The 27,016-nt window shown below is 32.6% G+C and overlaps 1 protein-coding gene across 16 annotated transcripts in view; it reads left to right on the forward strand.

Annotated features, from left to right (window-relative positions):
- Positions 1–27,016, forward strand: part of Pkcdelta (Protein kinase C delta) — a 77,751-nt gene that overhangs the window by 30,386 nt on the left and 20,349 nt on the right. For 12 of the 16 annotated variants that reach the window (XM_076410440.1, XM_076410441.1, XM_076410442.1 and 9 more), the window contains 4 exons: positions 2,670–2,771; positions 7,051–7,283; positions 11,272–11,445; positions 20,137–20,291. In XM_076410440.1, coding sequence (XP_076266555.1) covers positions 2,670–2,771; positions 7,051–7,283; positions 11,272–11,445; positions 20,137–20,291 — 664 coding nt within the window. Of the gene's footprint in view, positions 1–2,669; positions 2,772–7,050; positions 7,284–11,271; positions 11,446–20,136; positions 20,292–27,016 lie in introns of those variants that run through there. The other 4 variants (XM_076410438.1, XM_076410446.1, XM_076410445.1 and 1 more) reach the window with 2 other exon arrangements.

The raw sequence follows: 27,016 nt of genomic DNA on the forward strand, positions 1-27,016 counted from the left end.
TTCGGGGTAAAAGAAACGAAAATCGATATTAAATTTCATTAGAATGTATGGTTTTTAAGATATGTGACATAAACCTAAATTCACTTATTTTTCGAAAATTCATTTTTCATTATATATCTTTAAAACTAAAGGTTTTATGAAAATTATTATAAGACCATTCGATTCAGCGTAAAATTCTCTATAACCCTTGTAATATTCATTAACCTAATGTAATTAATATAATGACAAAATCACAGGAGACCAAACTGTCAATAAAACACCTAATTTTTATGTACCATACGTTAGTCATACAAATAACTTTTTTTTTTCATTACAATAATGGATATTGTCAGGTAGCATATAAATGACGTTTTGATCAAAAATTCATCTGGCCTCATCAACTGACTGATTCACCGGAATTCTAGCTATTCCTTTAACTCTATATTGTTTATTCCTTAATACTAAATAAAGTTAAAGAACAAAGATCTCTTAAAACATACAGAACTCTTTAATAGTAATAACTTTGAAAGGCATGATATATAGATATTAAAATCTAATCCAAGTAGCCTTTGGAACTATAAAATATTTTTATCAAGAATCAAAATTAATATGATTTAAAAGCGATTATTTTGAATATAAGCCTGTTTTAGATGAGGTGATATTTTTCTAAGAAAATTCAGTTGCTAATTCAAATATAGACGCGAAAACGTCCACGATATACAAAGCCAGGCTGGGATTAAGACTGTCGACGTTTATATTTTATCTCGATGACGTTACGAGGCTGACATTGGACCGACCAAAGGAAGCAGAATAAAAGTTTACATCGTTCTATCGGTCGGAGATTTACGGTCCTCTTCGTATATCGAATAAAACGAATTTATAGCGACAGGTAAAACTTCAGTGTCGCGCATTGATACACATAACAAATTCGATCGAAATATTCCTAATAAATCTCTAAAATGCGGGATCCCCGAGCGATCTTATTCTTTCATCTGGGTAGCTTGAAAAATTACCGTCTTGTGCCGTGTATAGGGGCTTCTGAACTTGACGTATTATAGAGGCCATGTTGTCGAAGCTATATGTGTCAAAATTGAAGGTTATATTAAGCGGAAAAACGAATTTATTATTGTAAACGGGGCTTTATTTTATTCATTATTATGTGTTATAAATTTTCTCAAGGAACATTATGTTCTACGAAATGAACAATTTCCAGCCAATTTCCAATTTCCAATATTATATCTTTAAAACAGATTCAATAAACAAATTGCATTTAAATATATATATATATATATATATATATACTAGCGACCCGCCCCGGCTTTGCACGGGTGTAATGCTGATACTAAATTAAATACACTACAGAAAAAATATGAACGTTGTATATAAAAACATAGCGGCCCGCTCCGACTTTACACGGGCATAAAATATATATGCCTATGTCACTCAATGAAAACATGATTAAAATCGATCCAGTATTTTTGGTTCATTCTTTACTGCCCTTGGCCTGCACGCATTAAATTTGGAGTAAAACAATTCCTCTTCCCCTATACTTACTATGAAGATTTCCTGCTATCTTTGGAATATCTAAATTCATACAATTTTTATTACATTACACATTTTTAAACGCAAATTTTAAATTTGTAATATCTCCGAAAATATTTGTTTAATTTACATGCTGTAAGGAACCATATTGATCTATATTAATTGCACACTGTATTTAAGGTACTTAATTCGATAAGGATTAATGCCGTATTGCTTAAAATAGCTTCGTAAATAAGCCATTTTCTCACGTAAAAAGTAAACAATAAAAATGGTTAATGTGGGTTATCCCTAAAAGATAAACATATACCATCGCGGACTTTTTTGTAGACCTTTTTATGGTGTACAATACTGTAGTACATTAATTTGATCTAACTCGTAGGGTTAGGCAGCGTTTTTGCTAATTGCTAAATAAGCCTAAAAAAATAGGTTAATTTACGACATCACGTTAGAAACCTCTAAAATTAGCAATGTTGCCTTAGCATATTATGCATGTATTATACATATAAACCTTCCTCTTGAATCACTCTATCTACGGAAAAAAACCGCATCAAAATCCGTTGCGTAGTTTTAAAGATTTAAGCGCACATAGGGATATAGGGACAGAAAAGGCGACTTTGTTTTATACTATGTAGTGATTATATGTTATAAATTTTCCCAAGGAACATTATGTTCTACGAAATGAACAATTTCCAGCTTTCAAATATTGTATCTTAAAACAGATTCAATAAACAAATTGCATTTTAAATATATATATATATATATATATATATATATATATATATATATATATATATATATATATATATATATATATATATATATATCTATATATACCTTAAAAACAATACTATATTTGGTTTCAACCTCAAATTTATCCGATGGAACATCGTGTCCTGCGAGATGATGTTCCTAAGAAAGTCCTAACTCTTAAAAAAATATTCCAATATTATAGGACTGTCAAGGAAAGAAACACATCCATAAATTTTACAACATTTTGTACAATCTATAAATAAAAAAATATATAACAAATTAATATTTGACGTGATTTACAATGAGAATCGACACTTTTTTCCCTTGAAATTATTGGCAAGAACCCACTTACTGTGATCGAAATATTGAAGGGCAATTTTCTCATTTTTCCCATTCAGAGTGCGAGGTGAACTGTCACAAGAAATGCCAAAAGTTGATGGCCAACTTGTGCGGTATCAATCAAAAGCTCGTCGTCGAAGCCATCGAAAAAGTCAGGAAAGGTAAGGCGAAGGTTTTTTTTTCAGCTTTCTGTCTCCGCAGTAAATCTCAAAACTGTCCGACTTCTATACATATAACTAAGTTTCTTACATATTTTTTTCGAGCGTGTTTCGGGATATTCGGTTACTTTTTCGCATACATCAAATTCGGGGGAAATTTCATTTAGGATACAAACACAGCGCGCAGTCGAATAATCGATATTCGACAGCGATATCCTAATATATATTTCGATGTATACTTCGGTTCCCACCCGAGAGATTGAACGTATCTCACTTTTGATTTTTATTGAATTTACAATTTCATTTTTCAATATTCGGACGAGTTTTTATCGAAAGAAATGGCTCGACGTTTTGCAGTCTCGATATTTAATGATATTTGTCGATACAGCTTGATATTATATAGTATTTCATTAACAATTGAATGAATAATTGCTTGATAACAGTGAAAAATCAAAAAGGATTAAATTTGATGAAAAAACAGGTTCAAAAGGTTCCATTAAAAATCTGAGTTTATTGTTTCAATAGTTTGGAAGTATTTTATTAGCAACATTACTTTTTCTATCCAAAAAACTGACGCCAACATTTTTGCCCAATTTTTAATTATAAATTTATTTCACAGCCGAAGATTTTGAGTCATGTTTGCCAACTCACTGTAGTAAATATTTTATCCAAACTCCTCAAACTCTATTCTTCTTATAGTCACACAATTTTTTCTCACACACCAACTGCCATATCAGCTGTTTTTACAATAAAAAACTTCAAAATATGTTTGAAGATTCAACCGGTTACATTACAAATATCTTTTTTCACCATTTTATGGCATTTGCTTTATATTTTTTGATTCCACACCTTATATACATTTGATATCGAAACTTGGCTTAAAATTTTAATCGAAAAAGAAATATAATATTAACGTTTTATTCACTCTATTTTAATCAACACTCGCTGACGTAATTTCGTGAATATAATCTCGTGAATAAGACAAAATCATTTCTTATTTTCTCAATACAAAAATATATGAGAGAAATTTACGAGGAATATTTTTAGAGTTTTTCTCCGTTATTTTTATCACCTGTGGGTCGAGAAATCTAAACAATAAAAAAATACCTGACCAGTGAATAGGATCTGTATTTTCGTATCGCACATGCTTTGTACACTAAATAATGTTATGAAACGTAAAATGTGGCCGGCTGACGAGCACAGTTGGCATTAAATGCTTCGACAAAGCCTCATATATAAATTTTACGAGACTTGCTAAGGAAGTGGTGATAATAGTTGTTATTCTCCAGATAATATTAGCCGAGGATATAATTTAGACATTTTGTACCGGTAGATTACGTTAATGGTCATTTAAATACAGACCGTAAAACAATAATTTGCTATTAGTTAAAATATTGGCATTTAAAATGTAAATATACTAGTTATGGTATTTTTTAGGCGCGTAATAAGTAATAATGATTTTGTTTGTTTTTACTTTTATATATAGCAGCAGTCGCTCAAAATGTTGTTAATTTACTTTATATCTCACTATATTTATTTGCTTTAATGCTACATTGTTATTATTGTGTTATTTTGTTTGAAATTTCTTTGATTTCCAAACAACTTTAGGTTGGAAAAAATTAAATTCGATTTTTTCTCATAGACGGTTTGAATATATGGATCCGTTCACCTTATAGCCCGGATCTTGTTTCGTCTGACTACCATTCGCCTTTATGAAAGCCTGGGAAATCTCTTGATGTCAATGACCAGGTGTATCTTCCCTTAAATCCGAATCATTGTCAAATATTTCTATTGATAATGCAATTTTAGAAAACAGTGAGAAGTGTCTTTCTTATGAACAATAAAGTCCTTGAAATTTATAAAGTAATTAAAAGCGTCTTAGGAACATCATCTGCCACATGATGTTCCATAGGATATATTATTATTATAGTTTTAGTTAAAACACTATGACACTAAACACTAGTGTGATAGGGAATGATATGAGTTGATGTTGTGATCATTAAAATGGCTCCAACATTCTCTGAAGGAAATTGAACTCAATATGATGCGAGATACTCTTTTTTATAGTTATACAAGGACTTTTCAGTTGATGTACCATACGTATACGTAAAAAATGTGAAAAAATATTGATGCCATACACTAAAGACGTGTCGATTGGCGATAATTTGTTCGAAAATCGTCGAAACACGAGTAACTAGTCTAAATATACTCATACTTGCGCTAGACAAACATTAATTTAAAACAAAATCCGATAAGTCACAGGTTCTACGCGGTCGTGACGTAGACCGCTCAAAATAACGCGTCGACGCTTCGCCAAAATTCAATGGTTAAAATGAAAAAATAACAAAAAACTCATCATAGCGGTCTAGCGTCACGCGTTAATAATTATAATTGTTGATGGTAATCTGCGAAAAGTACTTCATTATCTGTTCGTATATCGAATCAGTCGTCAATCAGTCAATAAATTTATATCGAACACTGAAAATTGTGGAATATTATTTCAATAAAATAACAATTTACCGACTGACAACAATGTTTGCCATAACATTGTTAAATGTTGGGACTGTGATTCACAATAGATGGTGTAGTTTATAGTGCGTCCCTAAATTTACTTAATTATGATTTATCTTAAATTAAGGCAAACATATTTCTGATATTTATGTCATATATATATTTTTATTATTTAATTATTACATTGTTACCAGTCGTTTCCGACTAACCTACAATTTGTCTTTATGATAACTTAAAATCTAGGTATATAACTAAGAGGACCCATGGGTCCTACCTCACTCTCTAGTGAAATAATGTTTATACATGTCACTGCTATATTTTTTATTATATGCATATCACTACACAACACCACACAAGGTCAGCTGGTTTGATTCTTTTGACTCTGTGTCCTGTTCTGGTGGTATCTAAAAGCTGTAATACTTCAATATTCTCATGAGAATGGAGTCTTTCCTCATATCCCCTTGCAATTCTCTCGATTTCTTGACTAACTGTGGGTATCTGAAGGTCTCGATGTAGGTAATCAGTCCTATAGTATTTGGGTGAGCCCACAATACCTCTCAGGACTTTCTCCTGAAAAAATTAATTTTGTTTATGTTACTCCTTGCAGTTCCCATTATTGAACTTCGTATGTCCTTATAGGTTTCAGTATTTGCTTATATAATAGCAATTTATTATGTAGTGATAATTGTGATTTTCTTCCAATTAGCCAGTACATTTTCCTATATTTCAATTCCAGTTCTTTTCTTCTTTATATGTTCCTTCCAGCGAAGTTTTGCATCAAGATTCATTCCGAGATATTTAGCGTTGTTGCTATATGGAATGATATATTATTTAATGTTATTGGTGTTTGTACGGTCTGATTGTAGGTGAACTGCACATGCACAGATTTACTTTCGTTATGTCATATGTATGAAAAACTATAAACTCTAAAGCAATTTAAGAGTATTTTCGTATATTTTCAATCCAAAATTCATTCCATATTTTGAGAGTTTTGGTTAAAAATATATGCTACTTTTTCTGTAATTTTTGCTGTCGTTTTTAGTCAAATAATCACAGGTTAATGAAAATATCAAATGTTATAAAGAATTTTTTCAATAGGGGATATATATTGAGAGTTTTGTCTTTATTAGAGAGTACAGACGCCTTTTCGACATATATATAGTCGTGAAAATGTGCGATTTTTTACCATTTTCAGTTTTTTCGTTGTCATTTCCCATCATATAATCACATATTAATAAAAATTACAAGAATTATATAGAAATTGATGCAGACACTCGAATGGTTATATAATATTTTATATAAATATTTTAATTAAGATATATATTGAAAAATTATAACGCAAATAATGAGTTTGTTTATCTTTATTTTGAACTTCGAATAAGATGTTTAAGATTTTCCAAAAAAATAATGAATTTGCTAATATACAATAATCAATTTAGAAAAACTTTTCACTATTCATCTTCATTAAGCTTTAATGTCTAATTGGCATTATCAACTAATGGAGTCTAGAATTTAAAAAATTTTTTTCACAGTTGGTCCTATTCTGTGAATAGCAAACTTTCTTATATCTAAATAGTGTTCTACATTGTTATCTAGTTAGTTTCTACTAACCCTAAACTGTTTATTGTTGGAATTGCATAGTCTATTGTCAGAAAAATGACGCTTTTTCTTTAATAAGCAAAATAATCAATGAATATTATCAATTGTTGACAACATTTAATATACTAGAGCTTAACGGGAACGAAAGGTTAATAGAGTTGTCCATTTTTAGGTTCTATAGACAGCCGAGACTCACCCGGCAGTACTCTGAATCCAGCGTCGAACCCGGCATTCGCTTTGGACTTCAACGATCTACCGGAGGAGGTGTCACAGTCCAGTACCTACCAGAGTTTCCAGAGGAGCGGTCGTATCACGCCTCCAGCAACCACTATTCCACGTTTCCGAAAATACTGCGTGGAAGACTTCAATTTCCTCAAGGTCCTGGGCAAAGGAAGTTTTGGCAAAGTACGTCATATACGTTTTTTTATTTAGTAGAAACACATCGGGATTAAGTTATCGGGTCATGAATTCGGGTATTGAATATTTTCAGTATTACATTCCGTCAATTTTCTATAGATGTTCTGCTATCTGAATCAGTTGTTATTATTGCAGTTGTTGTGATGTTAGTAGTTAGCACTTGGTATTATTTATGTTAGTTTTAGCCTATAAAAAAATCTTGAATATTACTACATCTTTTATTCAAATGATACTAACAAAAAAATTAAATCCATATATAGTCTATTTAAAGTCTTTTTGTACATACGTCATCAAGATGTTTAATGTATTGCCTGTCGCAATTTCTAAATTCTTTTTAGAATTAGGCAATATTTTCCTTCTGATTTTATTCTAGTTGAAAAGAGATACAATGCTGTCTGATTAGTTCGAACACGTAAATGAATGAGCCTGTCAAAGTTGTCCGGTTGTCAGACGTATGCAAAATTCTTGAAAGCAATAGCGATAAGAGGTTATAACTGTAATTTTTAGGTGTACTATAATCACTACATAGTATAAAACAAAGTCGCCTTTTCTGTCCCTATATCCCTTAAATCCTGCGCTTAAATCTTTAAAACTACGCAACGGATTTTGATGCGGTTTTTTTCAATAGATAGAGTGATTCAAGAGGAAGGTTTATATGTATAATACATGCATAATATACTAAGGCAACATTGCTAATTTTAGAGGTTTCTAACGTGATGTCGTAAATTAACCTATTTTTTTAGGCTTATTTGGCAATTAGCAAAAACGCTGCCTAACCCTACGAGTTAGATCAAATTAATGTACTACAGTATTGTACACCATAAAAAGGTCTACAAAAAAGTCCGCGATGGTATATGTTTATCTTTTAGAGATAACCCACATTAACCATTTTTATTGTTTACTTTTTACGTGAGAAAATGGCTTATTTACGAATCTATTTTAAGCAATACGGCATTAATCCTTATCGAATTAAGTACCTTAAATACATTGTGCAATTAATATAGATCAATATGGTTCCTTACAGCATGTAAATTAAACAAATATTTTCGGAGATATTACAAATTTAAAATTTGCGTTTAAAAATGTGTAATGTAATAAAAATTGTATGAATTTAGATATTCCAAAGATAGCAGGAAATCTTCATAGTAAGTATAGGGGAAGAGGAATTGTTTTACTCCAAATTTAATGCGTGCAGGCCAAGGGCAGTAATGAATGAACCAAAAATACTGGATCGATTTTAATCATGTTTTCATTGAGTGACATAGGCATATATATTTTATGCCCGTGCAAAGTCGGAGCGGGCCGCTACGTTTTTATATACAACGTTCATATTTTTTCTGTAGTGTATTTAATTTAGTATCAGCATTGCACCCGTGCGAAGCCGGGGCGGGTCGCTAGTGTTAAAATAAATTTTATTTGATAAAATTTTTGTTCAATTATTTATTTAAATTAGAATCGTGTTATATATCAAAGCCAAACTGAAGTAAAACTCAAAAGAGTTGATGCAGCATTTTGCGACATTTTGATGTCACAGATTCAAATGACGTGTGTACAAAATAACTTTGAACAGACTATAGAAATCATCACTGCTAGAGTGTTATTAATAGGTACATTACAACTGAATAATGTAAAAATTCAAGACTAGTTTTAGTATGTATATACTAGTGTGTTGTGTAAGTCCGTGACATTGAGCAAATGCATTACTTATTTTTTTCAATCACGATTGCGATGGAAAGTGATTCCTCTCCTGAAAACTGTATAATTTTCCGAGTTTTTCCATACAAATGGTTTGTTATAGTTTGGCCAATTGTGAGTTGATTTACCATCAAAATTCCTTTTGTATTTTACGGAATATTCTTATAGAACACCCTAAATGCCTTCTAATATAAATCTGACAGAATTTCCAGAAGAACGATCGCGTCACGCTACCAGCACTATACCACATTTCTGAAAGTATTGCGTGGAACTCCTCAATTTCCTCAAAGTCTTGGGAGAAAGAAGTTTTGGCAAAGTATGTCATATGCGTTTTTTTTGTGTAGAAACACATCGTGATTTAACTATCGGGTCATGTTGCGCCGAAACTATGTCAAACATCGAACGTGTCGGTTTATTTTTTGTTGTTTCTCGCGACAAATAGATCCGCCGATGCATTTTTGTCGCTTTTGTTAACGGACCGGCGAAATTACGGGAAGCAATGCGCTCCAGTTTCGAAATAATCGGGCGGCACGTCAAAAAAATCAGGTTCAGGTAAAAATACCGGCCTCAAAATTTCGAAAAACCTCATTAGCCCCGAAAAAACGAAAGAGAAAAAGGCCGGGCGCCGCGCGTCGGGATACGTAGCGATCGATGATCGGGACCGCTTTCCATTAACGTGGAAAAATTGAACCGGAAGCCGTGGATCCGCCGATGGAAAAAACGGTTCCCAGATTAATAGATCGCGGCGCGCTGCTACCAACTATTCTGCCTCCGAAAATGCAAAATACAAAACCGACGGATGTTACTTTATCATATTTAGAATTTTTGTTGGGGATATTACTTCGTCTATGGATTTGTATCACTTTTGTTATCCATTTTATTGACAGAATAACTATGGCAACCTCTAAATACATAATAACATGGAGAGAATCCAAGAAATACTCCAAACTTGCCTCTATATATATAAAAATAAATTGTTGTTCGTTAGTTTCGCTAAAATTCGACAAACGTTGAAATGAAATGAATGAAAAACGTTTGAAATAACCACGGAAGTTCAGGGAAGGTTTGTATGGTTAGAAAATATGGAATAATTGCGAAGAAAATAGTAAAAACAACAATTTTGTGTTACCCATACAAAAATAAAATTTTTGTTATTTGTTTGTTAAATATTTATGGGTGGAAGAGGTTGAATACTAATTAAGACTATCGGCCACTATTATCAAGACGCGGTCAGAAAACGTATTAGACATTGACCAACAACAGAGTTCAAATATGTAGTGACAATTCCAAGAAGACGATTTGATTTAGATCACATTTAAGCCACGCATTCATTGTCAGATCGTCATTAGATTTCCCAGATTTACGTTCTTTTGATTACATTGTGTGAATTATTCTTTTTTTGGTCAAATTATACGTGTTGAACACAAAAACTTAAACGGATTTTTTGTAACATGTACCATTTTAAAGTTGTGATAAATTAAAGTACTATAAATAAATAAAAACATATGAAATAACATTTTAACAATGAATCAAATCAAAATCAAGTGATCAATAGAGAAAATTAGCCATATACTTTGAAAGGAAATGACGAAATATTAACTTTTTTCATACCTCGGTCGAAAGTACGCACTTTCGTCCTTAGCAACAGAGAAGAAATATAAACATTTACTCCATGTGAGAAGCACACCCGCGCCCTCTATAACGGCGGCAGGAAAGAATTTTTTATGCGTATTTATACTCGTAGCTAGAGAATATTTATTCTGTCGCTACAAGAAATTGTCTACCGCTGTCATTAACGTTGCCACCTCTAACCTTAACAATAATCATCAATGTTGTTTTGTCGTCATTCGATTGAATAATCCAGAAAAAACGAACAACACGTTATCATATAATGAATCCAGGGACAAGGAAGATGTTATTTAGAGGCGCGACTGATAATAAATACAGATACGTTGCCGAAGAAATCTATAGATGGCGTGGGCAGGCATCAAAAACATGTTAATCAAAATTTAAAGTTAAATTAATAACATACCTTCGACCGGCTATGAAAAGAAAATCGTATACACTACATGACGTATACAAACTGACGAGACAATATTAAAAAAATTAATGAGTTTGTTCTCATCTTCTTGTTATTGGTATTATCATTTTTCTATATATATTCATTAATATATTGTATTCAATCTCATACATTTTCTTTAGTGTTGAGCCTTATTGATCTAAATTTTCTATTTTTATTCGAATGATTCTTGCACTAATCTATGATTTGTCTTGTTTTTAGGTACTTCTGGCTGAACTGAAGGGAACTGAATACTACTACGCTGTGAAATGTTTAAAGAAGGACGTGGTTCTTGAAGATGACGACGTGGAATGCACCTTGATCGAGAGGAAAGTGCTGGCTCTCGGTACGAAGCATCCTTACTTGTGTCATCTACTTTGTACCTTCCAAACTGAGGTGAGTAAAAAGTTTTTTTTTCACTAGATGAGATTAAACATGGTACGTTTTGACTGATGATCTGATTTTGTGTAATTATACTCTTTATTTATTGTTATTTTGTTCTGCATAAATAGTCCATTGATTTTATTCCCTACGTATTTGTTTCCCATATTTCCTTTATCCGTCTTGTGTACTCCAAGCACTGTAAATATCCCCATCAACTGAGTTGTTTCTTTTCTATGCATTCTTCCAATGACTGAATAGTGAGGTTTTTTCTTACTTCTTTACTCCTCATCTTATCCATCTCGGTTAGACCACTGACCTTTCTGAGGTATTTCATTTCTATTTTAGTTTCGCTTGATCTATTTTTTTAGTTTTTTTTACTCTTTGTGATTCCACAATCTGCCCTATAGGCAATAAGTATTTCTTATATCTATATTATGTCTACATGGCATGTAAAAAATCACTTCATTAAGCGATGTCCTGTATAAAATATTATCTTAATTAATTAGTCTTATTCTAAAGCTTATTCTAAAGTTTATATATGTCCAGTAATCAGATCAGGTGGTGTTAAACGTTTTAGTCTACGCACTTAACTATCACGTCGCATATTTAGTTGGTTAGCGAGTATGTTGGGATGCACCGACACTCTTTCGAAGTAATTCACACCAACACGTTGGATTACACTCGATATAGGTTCAAGAGGAATATCGCGTTGTATCACTTTATTTGAAATATAGTACGGAGCATCAACAATGGCACTCAACACTTTATTTTGGAACCGTTGAATGATGGATGTGTTAGAATTGCGAGCGGTACCCCATAGTTTGATTCCATATGGCCAAATAGGCTTGAGTATAGACTCATACAGCAATACCTTGTTATCTAATGATAACATTTTTTTAATTAATGAATTTTCTATTTATAATGAGCTACAAATTCATTGGTTTTCCAATTCTGGCATTCAGTTCCATCTCCTGGCTTCCATTGCTTTTGGTTTCTATACCAAGATACTTAAATGCATTTATTTGTTTTGGATATTTATAACTTCTGGCTCTCCAATCACCATGAATTCCAGTCATTTAGCTTTAATTATTATCATTCTATCCTTAGTACAATATTCCATCTGTTTAAGATTTTATATAGATGTTCTGGTCTCTGGATCGGTTGTTATTATTACAGCCGTTGTGATGTTACTTGTTATAATGATTATGATATCATTTATCGATATGATATTAACAAAAAAATCGCTGGTTTGATCTTCAATTTTGTTAATTGTATAATTTGTTGTTTGTTTATTATATAGATATTATCATTTCTATAGTGTTACCATGTCCATAGGTACATGTCTTTATTGATGTTTTACGAAACCGATTTATAGTTGTATAAATAAATTTACTCTCGATATACAATCTTCAATCTTGTTGATCTCATAACTGTGGTGGTCTTATGAGGTTTGCAAACTATTTCTTTAAGTTTCTCTTCGTTTCTTGAAAATAATTGTCTAGAAAAGATTTCTTGAGGTGTGCAAACACACAGAGGGAGCTAAATCTGGTGAATAAGCTGTATGTTGAAATTATTTATTTATTTTTTCGATAGTCCTTTAAAATATGTGAACCGGAGTACAATCGTGATGGAAAGTGATTTATCCCCTGAAAAAAAGTGGTCTTGCTATTGTTCGATCAGTTCTGAGTTGATCTACGACCAAAATTCCTTTTACATTTAACGTAATATTCTCATAGAGGACTCTAAATACCTTTTAATAGAAACCTGACAGATTTCTTGTCCGATAAATTCGATCTATCTCGAAAAAACTTCCAACCTTTCCGCTTAGACTGAACATTATCACGCTAACGTCGTATAAATGAGGAACCACTGCACCACCGCCGACAAGAAGGAAGTAATAAAAACAATTTCCGATTGTTTGAAAGTTTGGAGTACGGGTAGGATAAAGAACTTTGTCGAATGTCGTCGGCTGGGGTCCGGGAAATTTCCTCATCGCTAATAAAAATTTAATAAAGCAGCGAACGGCATACATACAATAATGAGATCGAGACTTCGAAGTCGTTCGACTCAAAAGGCGGCGATAAAAAAGAAATCAAAAATTTCCTCGGAGATATTTCCGAAGTTTTTTATGGCGCATACGTCGATCTCGCCGTCGTAAATCCGCGAATATATCGATTTTGTCAATTTTATGGCTAGACTGCATCCTCATTAATAAATTATTTTTTATTAGAGGCCGGACGGGAACGGTCGAGATATATTTTAGAGAGTAGGAGATGGTGATATAAAATTTTAGTCTGGGAAAATATTCTTTCGATTGGTTTTCTCTTGAGTTTTCTTGCCTTCTCTGTTATGAGTCATGGTAGACTGTTTCAGAACAATGTTGTCCATCTTCTAAACTGTTCATTTATTGTATTTTTTTTAATGAGAGTGCTTGATATATGGGCGTAGCTCCCATCATTCTACATGAATGTGCTGCTGAGACTGGGGATGTTACATATCTAGCCAAACGTGCGGTTCTCCTCTTTCAATGCTAGATCGTCTATCTTCATTCTAAAGACCGATAGTCAGTTAAAGATGACTAACAGTTTTGAACATTGGTCAGGAAGAAGCATTTCAATCTTATGTTTTAAACCCTCATGCCAAACTTTATCTAAAGCTTGAGCGACATTCCTTTCACCTTCTTTTAGTTATTATTTTAATCGGTTGTGAATAGGAATCGTGGATTGCTGTTTCCTGATCTGATGGAACCTTCCTGTTGTTGGCTCTCCCAGGTTAGTAACAATTTCTTCAGCCGCCGGATACATGTACCACAGTTGGGATATATATTCTAGTCTTATTAAAGCATTTACTATGTTGACAATCTCAGTTGGTGCCTTCCATGGAAGTTCCTTTAATATTTCGTCTTTCTCTCGCTATTTTCACACCAAACAGCGATCCTCCCACTTCTATTTATTTTACAACGTAAATAACAGCTTTCTCTTTATCTGATATCGTTATATCTGCAGTTACGTAACGGGGTTCTCATTAAGGATGCTTGAAAGTGCATGCGATATATTGTTATATACTTTATGAAGATATGTTATCCCATTTACAGTTAAGGTAATCAAAATTCGGGCATCAAGTTTACTTGAAAGAATTATGGACCAGTTAGCATAAAAAATATCAGCAAATATTGCAACAATTCCACCAGAAACTTCGAACCCAAAATTATTGTTAGAAAAAGTAGTCGAAAATAGCAATAATAGTGTTGTGAATGTGTCTTATGAATTCTTTGTGCTGCTCAAAATTGTTTTTAAAGAATGTTATTTTAGTTTTATAAATTATTTGCTTAATATTTGTTCAATTAAGTTAGCATCAAATTATTGAAAAATATTACGTTATAATATAAATATATAATATAAAAATATAAAAATATAACTTTACTAGTGACTTCGAATACAATATTATTGTTAGTAGTGCTATATGCATTTTTTGCCTGACATTGTCCTACTTCAAAGGTAGAATCTACAAAACTTGGCTTTGTTTCATCATAATGTGTTTTCTTCAACATTGATTCTTCTTTTTCATCATTCTACATGAATGTGCTGCTGAAACTGGGGATGTTACATATCTAGCCACACGTGCGGTTGTCCTCTTTCAATGCTAGATCGTCTATCTTCATTCCAAAGACCGACAGTCAGTTAAAGATGACTCTAACATTTTTGAATATTGGTCAGGAAGAAGCATTTCAATCTTATGTTTTAAACCCTCGTGCCAAACTTTATCGAAAGCTTGAGCAACATTTCTTTCACCTTCTTTTAGTGATTTTTTTAATCGGTGATTTTGTGAATGGGAATCGTGGATTGTTGTTTCCTGGTCTAATGGAACCTTCCTGTTGTTGGCTCTCCCAGGTTAGTAACAATTTCTTCAGCTACCGGATATATGTACCACAGTTGGGATATATATTCTAGTCTTATTAAAGCATTTACTATGTTGACAATCTTAGTTAGTGCCTTCCATGGGAGTTCCTTTAATATTTCGTCTTTCTCTCGCTATTTTCACACCAAACAGCGATCCTCTCACTTCTATTTATTTTACAACGTAAATAACAGCTTTCTCTTTATCTGATATCGTTATATCTGCAGTTACGTAATGGGGTTTTCATTAAGGATGCTTGAAAGTGCATGCGATACATTGTTATATACTCTGTGAAGATATGTTATCTAATTTACAGTTAAGGTAATTAAAAATCGGGCATCAAGTTTACTTGAAAGAATTATGGACCAGTTAGCATAAAAAATATCAGCAAATATTGTAACAACTCCACCAGAAACTTCGAACCCAATATTATTGTTAGAAAAATTAGTCGAAAATAGCAATAATAGTGTTGTGAATGTGTGTTATGAATTCTTTGTGCTGCTCAAAATTGTTTTTAAAGAATGTTATTTTAGTTTTATAAGTCATTTGCTTAATATTTGTTCAATTAAGTTAGCATCAAAATTATTGAAAAACGTTATAATATATATATATATATATATATATATATATATATATATATATATATAATATATAATATAAAAATATAAAAATATAACTTTACTAGTGACTTAGAATACAATATTATTGTTAGTAGTGCTATATGCATTTTTTTGCCTGACATTGTCCTACTTCAAAGGTAGAATCTACAAAACTTGGCTTTGTTTCATCATAATGTGCTTTCTTCAACATTGATTCTTCTTTTTCATCATTCTACATGAATGTGCTGCTGAAACTGGGGATGTTACATATCTAGCCACACGTGCGGTTGTCCTCTTTCAATGCTAGATCGTCTATCTTCATTCTAAAGACCTATAGTCAGTTAAAGATGACTCTAACATTTTTGAATATTAGTCAGGAAGAAGCATTTCAATCTTATGTTTTAAACCCTCGTGCCAAACTTTATCGAAAGCTTGAGCAACATTTCTTTCACCTTCTTTTAGTGATTTTTTAATAGGCGATTTTGTGAATAGGAATCGTGGATTGTTGTTTCCTGATCTGATGGAATCTTCCTGTTGTTGGCTCTCCCGGGTTAGAAATAACAGTTTCTTCAGCCACCGGCTGGCTATATGTACCACAGTTGTGATATCTATTCTAGTCCTATTAAAACATTTACTATGTTGACAATCTTAATTAGTGCTTTCCATGGAAGTTTATTTAATATTTCGTCGCCGTTTTTGCGCTAATATAATTTTCTTATTTCCTTTTTAACTTCTGTTGGGATAATACTCTCGAGGTCATCTGCAAATCATGTAGCCTACTCTTGATTATCTCTGGTCTAGAAATTAACTCCTGGTGTAATTTTTTAATTGTTTAACATCATGTCTCAGTTGGAGAACTGAAATACTGAAGTAATAATTTAGGGTAGTTGTTTATGGTGTTGATTTGTGAGGTATTTCGCCGCGTTGAGGGCTGAATATCAACTTCGGCACCTCAAAATTCAGTTCTTTTTCAGTTTTTAACTGGTCTGGTCATACATACAGCTAAAAAGGCCCCCTGGCTAGCACAATCAACCTAACGGAGATGCTATGGGAAGTTCTGGAGCAGATGGTGATTATTGAAATAATTGGCGGATGTTTTGGTACAAGAATGGGATAACATTCCGTTGGAAATCACTGAAACCCCGTTTTAAAAGCTGATTGTGCCTTAATACTTTATTACTAGATGTCATATTTTGTTGACAAGTTAGATGTTTATTGTTTTGATCATACCCTGTATTTCATGTCGAATTCCTGCATCTCTCACCCTCCTTCCTATTCCCCGACGATCTTTGAACTGTTACCTCGTGGCGCAACTGCTGGAAAATCGTCATCCATTCGAATTCGACGCCTTCCGTCCGCGTCACATCGCTCCCTTTGGAGGGGAAGTGGAACACGTGCGAGCGACTAGTGACTCTCGAAAAAATAATGAGCCTCCGGGAGCAGGACCGGTGAGAAATTGGCGACGGAAATTTGTTTGTCAGTCGGAGATAGCGGGATAGTTTTTCCGAGTTCCGGTATGGTGTTAATGTCTGTTTGGGTACGTGCGTTGAATGTTACTAGTCCCGTAATGTGGGGATTAGTGAAAACTTCTGAAACTGTTAGGCGGGGCTTATTAGGGGAGCGTGTGGCGACTTGGAAAGATTTACCTTCTTCGTCTTAACGTGTTTAACATTATATCTTTATCCGTTTACTGACGGTCTTCTATAACAGGTCAATCAAGTCCCCGGCCTACCATAGTAAAACACATTTTTTTGGAAAAATTAGTTAGTTTTTTTATTCAACATAATTCCCTACAAGGGTGATACACCGATTATAGCGACCCTTCAACTTTTCGATACCATTTTTGTAGTACGATTTGTCCATTTAACGAAAATTTATTCCTAGCATTCCTTTGAGATCTGAGAACAGGAAAGAGTTGCTGGGGGCCAGATCTGGAGAACAAGGTGGACGAGGAAGCAATTCGAAGCCCAATTCATGGATCTTTGCCATCGTTTTCACTGACTTGTGACATGGTGCATTGCCTTGGTGAATCAGCACCTTCTTTTTCTTCAAATACGGCCGTTTCCGGTGATTTCGTCCGTGAAACGGTCCAATAACGCTATATATATAATAGTCGCTGTTGATGGTCCTTCTTTTTTCAATATAGTCAGTGAAAATTATTCCATGTGCATCCTAAAATACAGACGCCATAATCTTGCCAGTCAACTGTTCCATTTTCCCATGCTTGGGAGCGGGTTCATCGTATACAATCCACTCGGATGACTGTCGATTGGATCGATACAAAAACTTGGGTTTATTACGCTTCATCATCTTCAAACACTGCCCCGTATCATCAAATCGTCGTCGTTTTGGGTCAAAAGCGAGCTCGCGCGGCTCCCACTTTGCACAGAGCTTTCTCATACCCAAATATTTGTGAATGATATGATGTACACGTTCAGTTGATATCTTTAGAGTGTCTGCTACTAGATTTAATTTCAATTTACGGTCATTCAAAATTATTTTGTGGATTTTATAAATGTTTTCGTCGGTAACAACCTCCAACCAATTTCAATCAAGATATAGATTGAAATCAACTATGTTTGTTTATTTTTCTTTTTTTATTTTTTTAAAATTGAAGCTTACAGCAGATTTATGGGGAACATGTTGAAAATTTGAAACTATTTATTGGGTATACTGTCAAAAATAGCACGTGTTATGTAAAATCTGATGCAGTTTCATGAATAAATCGCCGAACTGACGAGGCTAGTGGGGACTGTCGTATTAGAACAGTAAACGGTGACGTAATCAGGACTAACGTAATGTAATTGATTTGGTAAAGCGTCTATGCATCCGTGCAAACGGATATCTGGGCGGCGGGACATGACGCATTCCAATTTATGGTCGTTTTATTGTATTTATCCACACTGTAAACATTGCCGTTTTACCCCGGCAATTTCCATTCGGCATATCTTTGGTGGCGGGATACATTCCGACGGCTTTTTCACCGACAAACGCCGTTCTCTCTCGCTATTTTCACAACAAACAGCGATCCTCTCACTTCTATTTATTTTACAACGTAAATAACAGCTTTCTCTTTATCTGATATTGTTATATCTGCAGTTACGTAACGGGGTTTTCATTAAGGATGCTTGAAAGTGCATGCGATACATTGTTATATATTCTATGAAGATATGTTATCCATTTTACAGTTAAGATAATAAAAAATCGCGCATCAGCTTTACTTGAAAGAATTACTCGGACCAGTTAGCATAAAAAATATCAGAAAATGTTGCAACAATTCCATTATAAACTTCGAACCCAATATTATTGTTAGAAAAAGTAGTCGAAAATAGCAATAATAGTGTTGTGAATGTGTGTTATGAATTCTTCGTACTGCTCAAAATTGTTTACAAAGAATGTTGTTTTAGTTTTATAAATCATTTGCTTAATATTTGTTCAATTAAGTTAGCATCAAAATTATTAAAAAATATTACGTTATAATATAAATATATAATATAAAAATATAACTTTACTAGTGGCTTCGAATACAATATTATTGTTAGTAGTGCTATATGCATTTTTTTGCCTGACATTGTCCTACTTCAAAGGTAGAATCTACAAAACTTGGATTTGTTTCATCATAATGTGTTGTCTTCAACATTGATTCTTCTTTTTCAAAACTTCATTTGACATCATTCCACAGCTATTCTTTAAACTGATAAAACCTTTCTAAGGATATCGTTTTGAGAAAATAAAGAAAGAAAATAAGCGGAAAAAAGCTTTATCTAAGGATATTTTGGAAACCGAAACGAACTTTTCAGAAGATTGGAGAAAGCGTTGATACAAATGCATTATATTTAAGAGGATTTGGTTTGAGAGAACATATTTGAAATACTCCATTTAGCGTCATGTTAGTTCGTTTACATAGTATGTGTATATTATATAGTAAATAAAGTTAGTGTATTATTTTTGTATTACTCTATAGGAAATTAAAGGTACCTAGGCAGATACAATATTTACAAAATTAAAACTATTACATTGAGGAGTGAATAAGCGTAGTTTATCTTTTAAAACTGAATTGTGAATGTCACCAAGGTTAATATAAGTAATATTCGAGACAGTGTTTCAAAAATATTAAGTCTTCTAAGAAGAAGTACTCTAGAATATGATCAACAACAACCAACTGACCCTTCAGGACGCACTATTAATATATTATTTTCAATTCCAGTCCCATCTCTTCTTCGTCATGGAGTATCTCAATGGCGGCGACCTCATGTTCCACATTCAAATGGAAAGGAGATTCTCCGAGGCAAGAGCGAGATTCTATGGAGCCGAGATTGTGTCGGGATTGCGGTTCTTACATAATAAGGGCATAGTTTACAGGTAGGTCAATGATTAAACTTTTTCTCTTCATTCCTATAAATCTCATACTTAATCATATGTGAGGAGGTACTTTATTTGTAATGTCACTCGCTGTATAGAGTTTTTATGAAGTTCGTTTTATTAAAAAACAGCATATTATTAGCGAGAACCTGAAAATTGCCATAATGCTGTATGAAAGCCAATATATTATAAATTTAGCAGTACTATTTATGGTCTATGTGTGCTATTTACCATATAACTCTCGCATATCATGGCTTAATCAAAGATAGAACATTTTAATTTATTGGTGTGTCCTACTTGGACTAGTACCCATCGACTGTGATCATGCTAATATAAATGTAATAGGGTTTACTAACCATTTCACTATTATTTCCGCGTTATATAAATGTTTGCTGACGCCAGGCTAGTTCTATGTTGCTCCTGACCAGTTGGAACGTTTCATAATCGTTCCGTTTAAAAGTTCAAAGGTTATGAACGAATATTTTCTACGCTAGAAATGTTTGAGTATGAACTCTGGCCTAAAGTAATGTATGATATTGTTGGATCAAAATAGATTATGAACTGGCACAACGTTATATAATGTATCGACTGAAAACATGATTTGCCCCCAGCGATTATTTATTATTATTTTTGATTATAAAAATATTTTAACGTCCTACCGATCTAATATTTGGATATAACTGAATATTTAGTTATTTAATTTTCGTTCGAGTATGTCAGGGACTTTCCAGTCACTATATTAACACTTCTCACCGAGAAGTATATGATGTTGGCTATAGATCTCCATTACAAACCAACACAGGGCCGTTTATTGTCCCGAATTGCCATTATTTCATCAAGTCACGAAACCTATTACTCCCTAACACATGTAATAAACACCATAAAAAATAGAAAGGTTGATATATTTTATCTAGGATGAAATATAGAAAATAATCGAGGCTAATAGCTGCAAACTTATTTTAGCAGAGCCGTCGACAAGGGTCCTGGATTCCTCCGAAATCTCCCGAGGCTTTTTCCACGGTATCGATAAAAATATTGCCCTTTTATGATACGTCTCAGAGAATATGCCATTTTCACGGCGGGGGAGGCTTAAATGGGATGATTTTTTAAAAAATATACTCATTAAATATAATTTTTTATGCAAGTAAAAAGAGTAAAATGTCCTTCAGTAAAATTTATAACGATGAAAATTTATAAAGAAAAGTGAATCATGGTAAGCCACATTATGACAACAATTAAATATAATTGATAAATATGCTTCGTTATTGTATATACATATATAGTGGGTGGCCAAATTATTAGGGACAATATTGAGATTATTTAGTTTAATTTTCTAATAAATTTTTTAATAATTTATTAGTTTAATATTATATTTTATATAATATATTTTTTATTTTAATAATTTGGGGTCATAAAAATTACAAAAATATATAAAACAGTACTATAATCTTTGTTTTAGCAATTTTAATATTATTAAAAAATAACAAAATAAAATTGAATATTTAGTAATGTCACTCTTCTGAAATAAGAGCTTTTATGCGCCGGGGCATCCTCTCAATATATATTTTTGCATTTTCTTCTAGTTTGGAGTTGTGAAGCCAATACTCTGATGATGCCACTGCTCTGTGTTTATATTAAGTGCTGCTTGGTGATCGTCACTTCTTTTGCAATTGCCTGTCATCGTCATGGAACCATTCATTGATCTGTGGTAGTTATCGAATTTCTAGTACTCGCTCCTATTGGTCTTGCTTCATTGTCCCTTCTACAATGTACAGGAGTCCGAACCCTTTTGGTGAGATAACATATCACACAATGACACTAATCTAGTGTTTAAGCCTCTCTACAAGATATTCCGCGTGGAATTGTTCAGTAGGGAGTCGTCTTGTAGAAGAACTTTTGTCAATCATAATTTGGAACGTTGATTCGTCCACAAGGCAAAGCTGTGAATTAATATAATCTGATTCGCCATATTTAAATTCCCCAGTCTTACTTGCTATATTTTTATGTTTTATATTTTTATTTTAGACTGTATTTCAAATAATAAATAGTATATTGTTGCAAATAAAATTGATAGAATATTAATTAATAAACTATAAGTAGATCTGATTCATTGTATTCATATATTTCTAGAGAAAATCCATTTTTCCGGGTTAAAAATGTTGTTCTTTCCAGTCATGACGTTCCGGCCGATTTGTCACGAAAGTGAGTGGCATTTAAGCGTCCGAAACTTTTATCTCGACCGATCTGGTATCCTGTCCACGTAACCTATATCAAATTAAAATCTTCCCCAAACCATTAACTGGATTAAAGCGGTGGTAGAGACATAAAATATCGTAAAACATTAATTTTACAAAGTTTGAGTCGATTGTGGAGTCCCAACAAAAACCACCATGTGCTTTAATGGTGATTAAATATAGACGTACTGTCAGATTACGATCTGATAGTGAGAAAACGTTAATGTGATACTAGAGCCATATGTATAAATAAAATAAAGGTTAAGTTTTGGTCATGCTGTGTTTTTAAGTTGTTTAGGTTTTAAAAGCTATTCTCAATATCCTGTCTTTAAGAATAAAGATTGTTGAAGACTACTGTTTGGTTTCACAGTCACTAAAAAGTCCTAGAGACTGATGTGACTAAAATTTCTGTCAGATTTCTTATAAATTATAAAATCGTTTTCGTTTCTTTTACATCAAAATATATATACTTTGAGGGTTTCAAAAAATAGTGGAACTCGGTTTCTGTTACATATCTTGAAAACTAAAAAATCTAGAGCAATTTAATATGGATTTCCATTTATTTTGCATCAAAATATATATACTTTGAAAGTTTTAGCTTTATCCGAGAGATACAAATTTTTGACACATTTTTTATATATATAGTCGTGAAATTTTCCGATTTTCTGCCATTCTTAGACCTTTTGATATTATTTCTGTTCAAATAATCTCAGAGTAATGAAAATTACAGTACTTATAAAGAAATTTACGCTGAATCGAATGGTAGTATACTGATTTATATTTAATCTTTTGTTTTTATGTTTCATAATGAGAATTGTATTTTCAGAAAATAGTGGAATTCAGTTTCTATTACATATCTTGAAAACTGTAAAATCTAGACCAATTTAACATGGATTTCCGTTTATTTCACACCAATATATATATATATATATATATATATATATATATATATATTGAGAGTTTTGGCTTTACCCGAAAGGTAAAAAATTTCGACACTTTTTCCATATATATGGTCGTGAAAATTGCCATTTTCAGACTTTTTGCTATTATTTCTGTTTAAATAATCTCAGGATAATGAAAATTACAGGAATTATAAAGAATTTTACGCTGAATCGAGTGGTGGTATACTTATTTTTATATAACTCTTGGTTTTTAAGCTACCTAATGAGAATTGTATTTTCAAAAAAATAGTATAATTCGGTTTCTATCACATATCTTGAAAACTATAAAATCTAAAGAAATTTAACATGGATTTCTGTTTATTTCACCCCAAAATATATATATTTTGAGAGTTTTAGCTTTATCCAATAGGTAAAAAATTTCGACACTTTTTCCATATATATAGTCGTGAAAATTTGCGATTTCTTGCCATTTTCAGACTTTTTGCTATTAGTTCTGTTTAAATAATCTCAGGATAATGAAAATTACAGGAATTATAAAGAATTTTACGCTGAATCGAGTGGTGGTATACTTATTTTTATATAACTCTTGGTTTTTAAGCTACATAATGAGAATTGTATTTTCAAAAAAATAGTGGAATTCGGTTTCTGTCACGTATCTTGAAAACCGTAAAATCTAGAGCAATTTAACATGGATTTCCATTTATTTCACACCAAAATATATTTATTTTGAGAGTTTTAGCATTATCCGAAAGGTAAAAATTTCGACACTTTTTCCATATATATGGTCGTGAAAATTTGCGATTTCTTGCCATTTTCAGACTTTTTGCTATTATTTCTGTTTAAATAATCTCAGGATAATGAAAATTACAGGAATTATAAAGAATTTTACGCTGAATCGAGTGCTGTTATACTTATTTTTATATAACTCTTGGTTTTTAAGCTACCTAATGAGAATTGTATTTTCAAAAAAATAGTGGAATTCAGTTTCTATCACATATCTTGAAAACTATAAAATCTAAAGAAATTTAACATGGATTTCTGTTTATTTCACCCCAAAATATATATATTTTGAGAGTTTTAGCTTTATCCGAAAGGTAAAAAATTTCGACACTTTTTCCATATATATAGTCGTGAAAATTTGCGATTTCTTGCCATTTTCAGACTTTTTGCTATTAGTTCTGTTTAAATAATCTCAGGATAATGAAAATTACAGGAATTAGAAAGAATTTTACGCTGAATCGAGTGGTGGTATACTTATTTTTATATAACTTTTGGTTTTTAAGTTATATAATGAGAATTATATTTTCCAAAAGTAATTTAGGCTTTTTATAAGAGGTAATACATTTCGCCACCACAACATTTAATGTCGTTGTTGCCATTTCTATTGAGATAATTTCGAGTTAATGAAACAAAATAGGACGTATCTGATAAATCTGAAGTTCTAGAAACGAGATATACGATCAGTACCAATGGTAAGAAAGCATAGTAAATTACACAGCTTTCTTACCATTGGTACTGATCGTTTCCATCTACACCATATAACCTGTATTAGGTTTTTACCTCATACATCCGAACTTAGTTAAAAATTCTTCTCTAAAAACAATCTATAATCTATAATCAAATATGCGCGGGGGGATAAATCATCCCCACACTCGCTGACGAAGATAAACATTCGGCTGCACACACTCGATTAACGGCACAGCGGAACTTTTTCCGTTCTTCGCTCCGTCCTAATCCGGCCTGATGATAATTCGATTTTCCGTTTGCCCGCAGCCTACGTTCCTGCGAGGTGGGCGGGCGAGGGGGGAAGCGGGGAGGAACCCGAAGGCCCGCCGGCACCAGCTGGCTGACTAACTGACTAAAACAACGAGCGCGACTCGCTGATTTATATTGTCAATATTTATTTTCAAGGGCGTTTTCGAAGGGGTATTAGTGTTGCGGAAGGTGCTAGAAGAGATGTTGTCCCTGTCGAACGCCCGTCTGAATAATTTCCGCGATTTTCAGCCGACGTTTTGAGATAAGATTCGTCGTGATTGGCGATCAAAGATGCTTAAGGTTGATTTTTGTCAGTCATTATATAGACATTTAAACAAGAAGAGATTTATATATCCCACATTTTATATAGAGATCGTATGAAGATCTAACTGAAAAAATCTATGAAGGTAAAAAGGTCTGTTTAGTTATATTCTTATATAGATGTGGCGTGTCATGACTCCCTTGTAATCAATAGGGATTTTGTAAACATATTTAAGAAGTATTCGATTTTAGTGTCTAGTTAGTACTAAAACGACAACAAAAATATATTACAATACCACGTTGAATATGTTTAGAATGATGCTGTGTATCATTTTGGTAATCTGGTAATATCTTTAAACTGGTAACTTTATATAGATATTGAAAACTGTTAAACTAGTGCTTTATGATAAATACTGAAAATAACCTGGTTTATATCAGGAAAGAAATCATCAAAAGAATGAAATCTCATACAAAAAAGTCACTGAAATAAACTACTACTTCTTGTTATAACATTCACATTATTCAGACAGATTTAGCTCTCTCTGACTCTTGGCTATTCTTTCTGAACTTTTACGTCAAAGATACTTCTTTACGAGTTTGGAAATTAAAAATATTTTCTTAAGGTTTTAATAGAACTCCATTGTTCTATGTCAACAGCATCTAAATGTTCTATTATAAATATATGTATATATATATATATATATATATATATATATATATATATATATATATATATATGACGTTTATTTATCGCAACATTGTTGCCTAAATCTGAATATTGTCATAGAATGTTAACGTAAGAAATGTTGCTTTTTAAATTTAATAAGTTTCAAGTGAACATTGTCAAGTATATGTTTAAAATTAGATTTGTTTGATTGTTTTTATGGTAATCTATGTACTCATTATATGAAAATATATCAGAATTGTCTATTTTTGTGTCCAAAAAATTCCTGTTGGCAAGCCAGTATAATTAAGTCGCCTTGAGCTGCTATGGAGTTTCGAAAAACCGATACCCAGCAAAGAAAAACGAGGAATATCGGCGGTTAGTTGTTCGTTTATCGTATTACTTGGGACCTCGGTCGCTTTACTTAGCATTAGGGGCCGTTCATAATTAAAAACGGACTCGAGCTCGCGGGTTTGTTTACAGATTTTCGCCCGCTTCATTAAATTATTTCTTCCGTGGCGGCCAACTTTTTTACGCTGATAATGACCAGGCAGCGTAAACTGTGCGAGCCGGATTAAACTAAAACTTCCCCGCAGATTAAAATTGAGCTTTTAATATTATTCCGTAATGGGTTGTCTAATGGTTTTCCAATTAAGTGGATCTAATTTTTCGTTTTGTTTTAGTTCGGTTTTTGTTTCTACTACGGCCTTGTCGTTCTTTTGTTTTATCGTTTCGTCTTTCCACCGTCAATTAAAACGTTCTTTACGCAGGACAAAGAGCTGTAACAGAGCGTAGTAATTAACATCTTTGATAATTGCTACTGATAATATATATACGGCGGTTTGGTTTTACGAGCAAACATTCAACAATTGCAAGGTATTACTAGAAGATAATAAGTTTTTGCTAAAT

Source organism: Rhynchophorus ferrugineus, unplaced genomic scaffold, assembly GCF_030347505.1.
Source record: "Rhynchophorus ferrugineus isolate W39M unplaced genomic scaffold, kcgeb_rfMv2 rfM7, whole genome shotgun sequence".
Lineage (NCBI taxonomy): Eukaryota > Metazoa > Arthropoda > Insecta > Coleoptera > Curculionidae > Rhynchophorus > Rhynchophorus ferrugineus.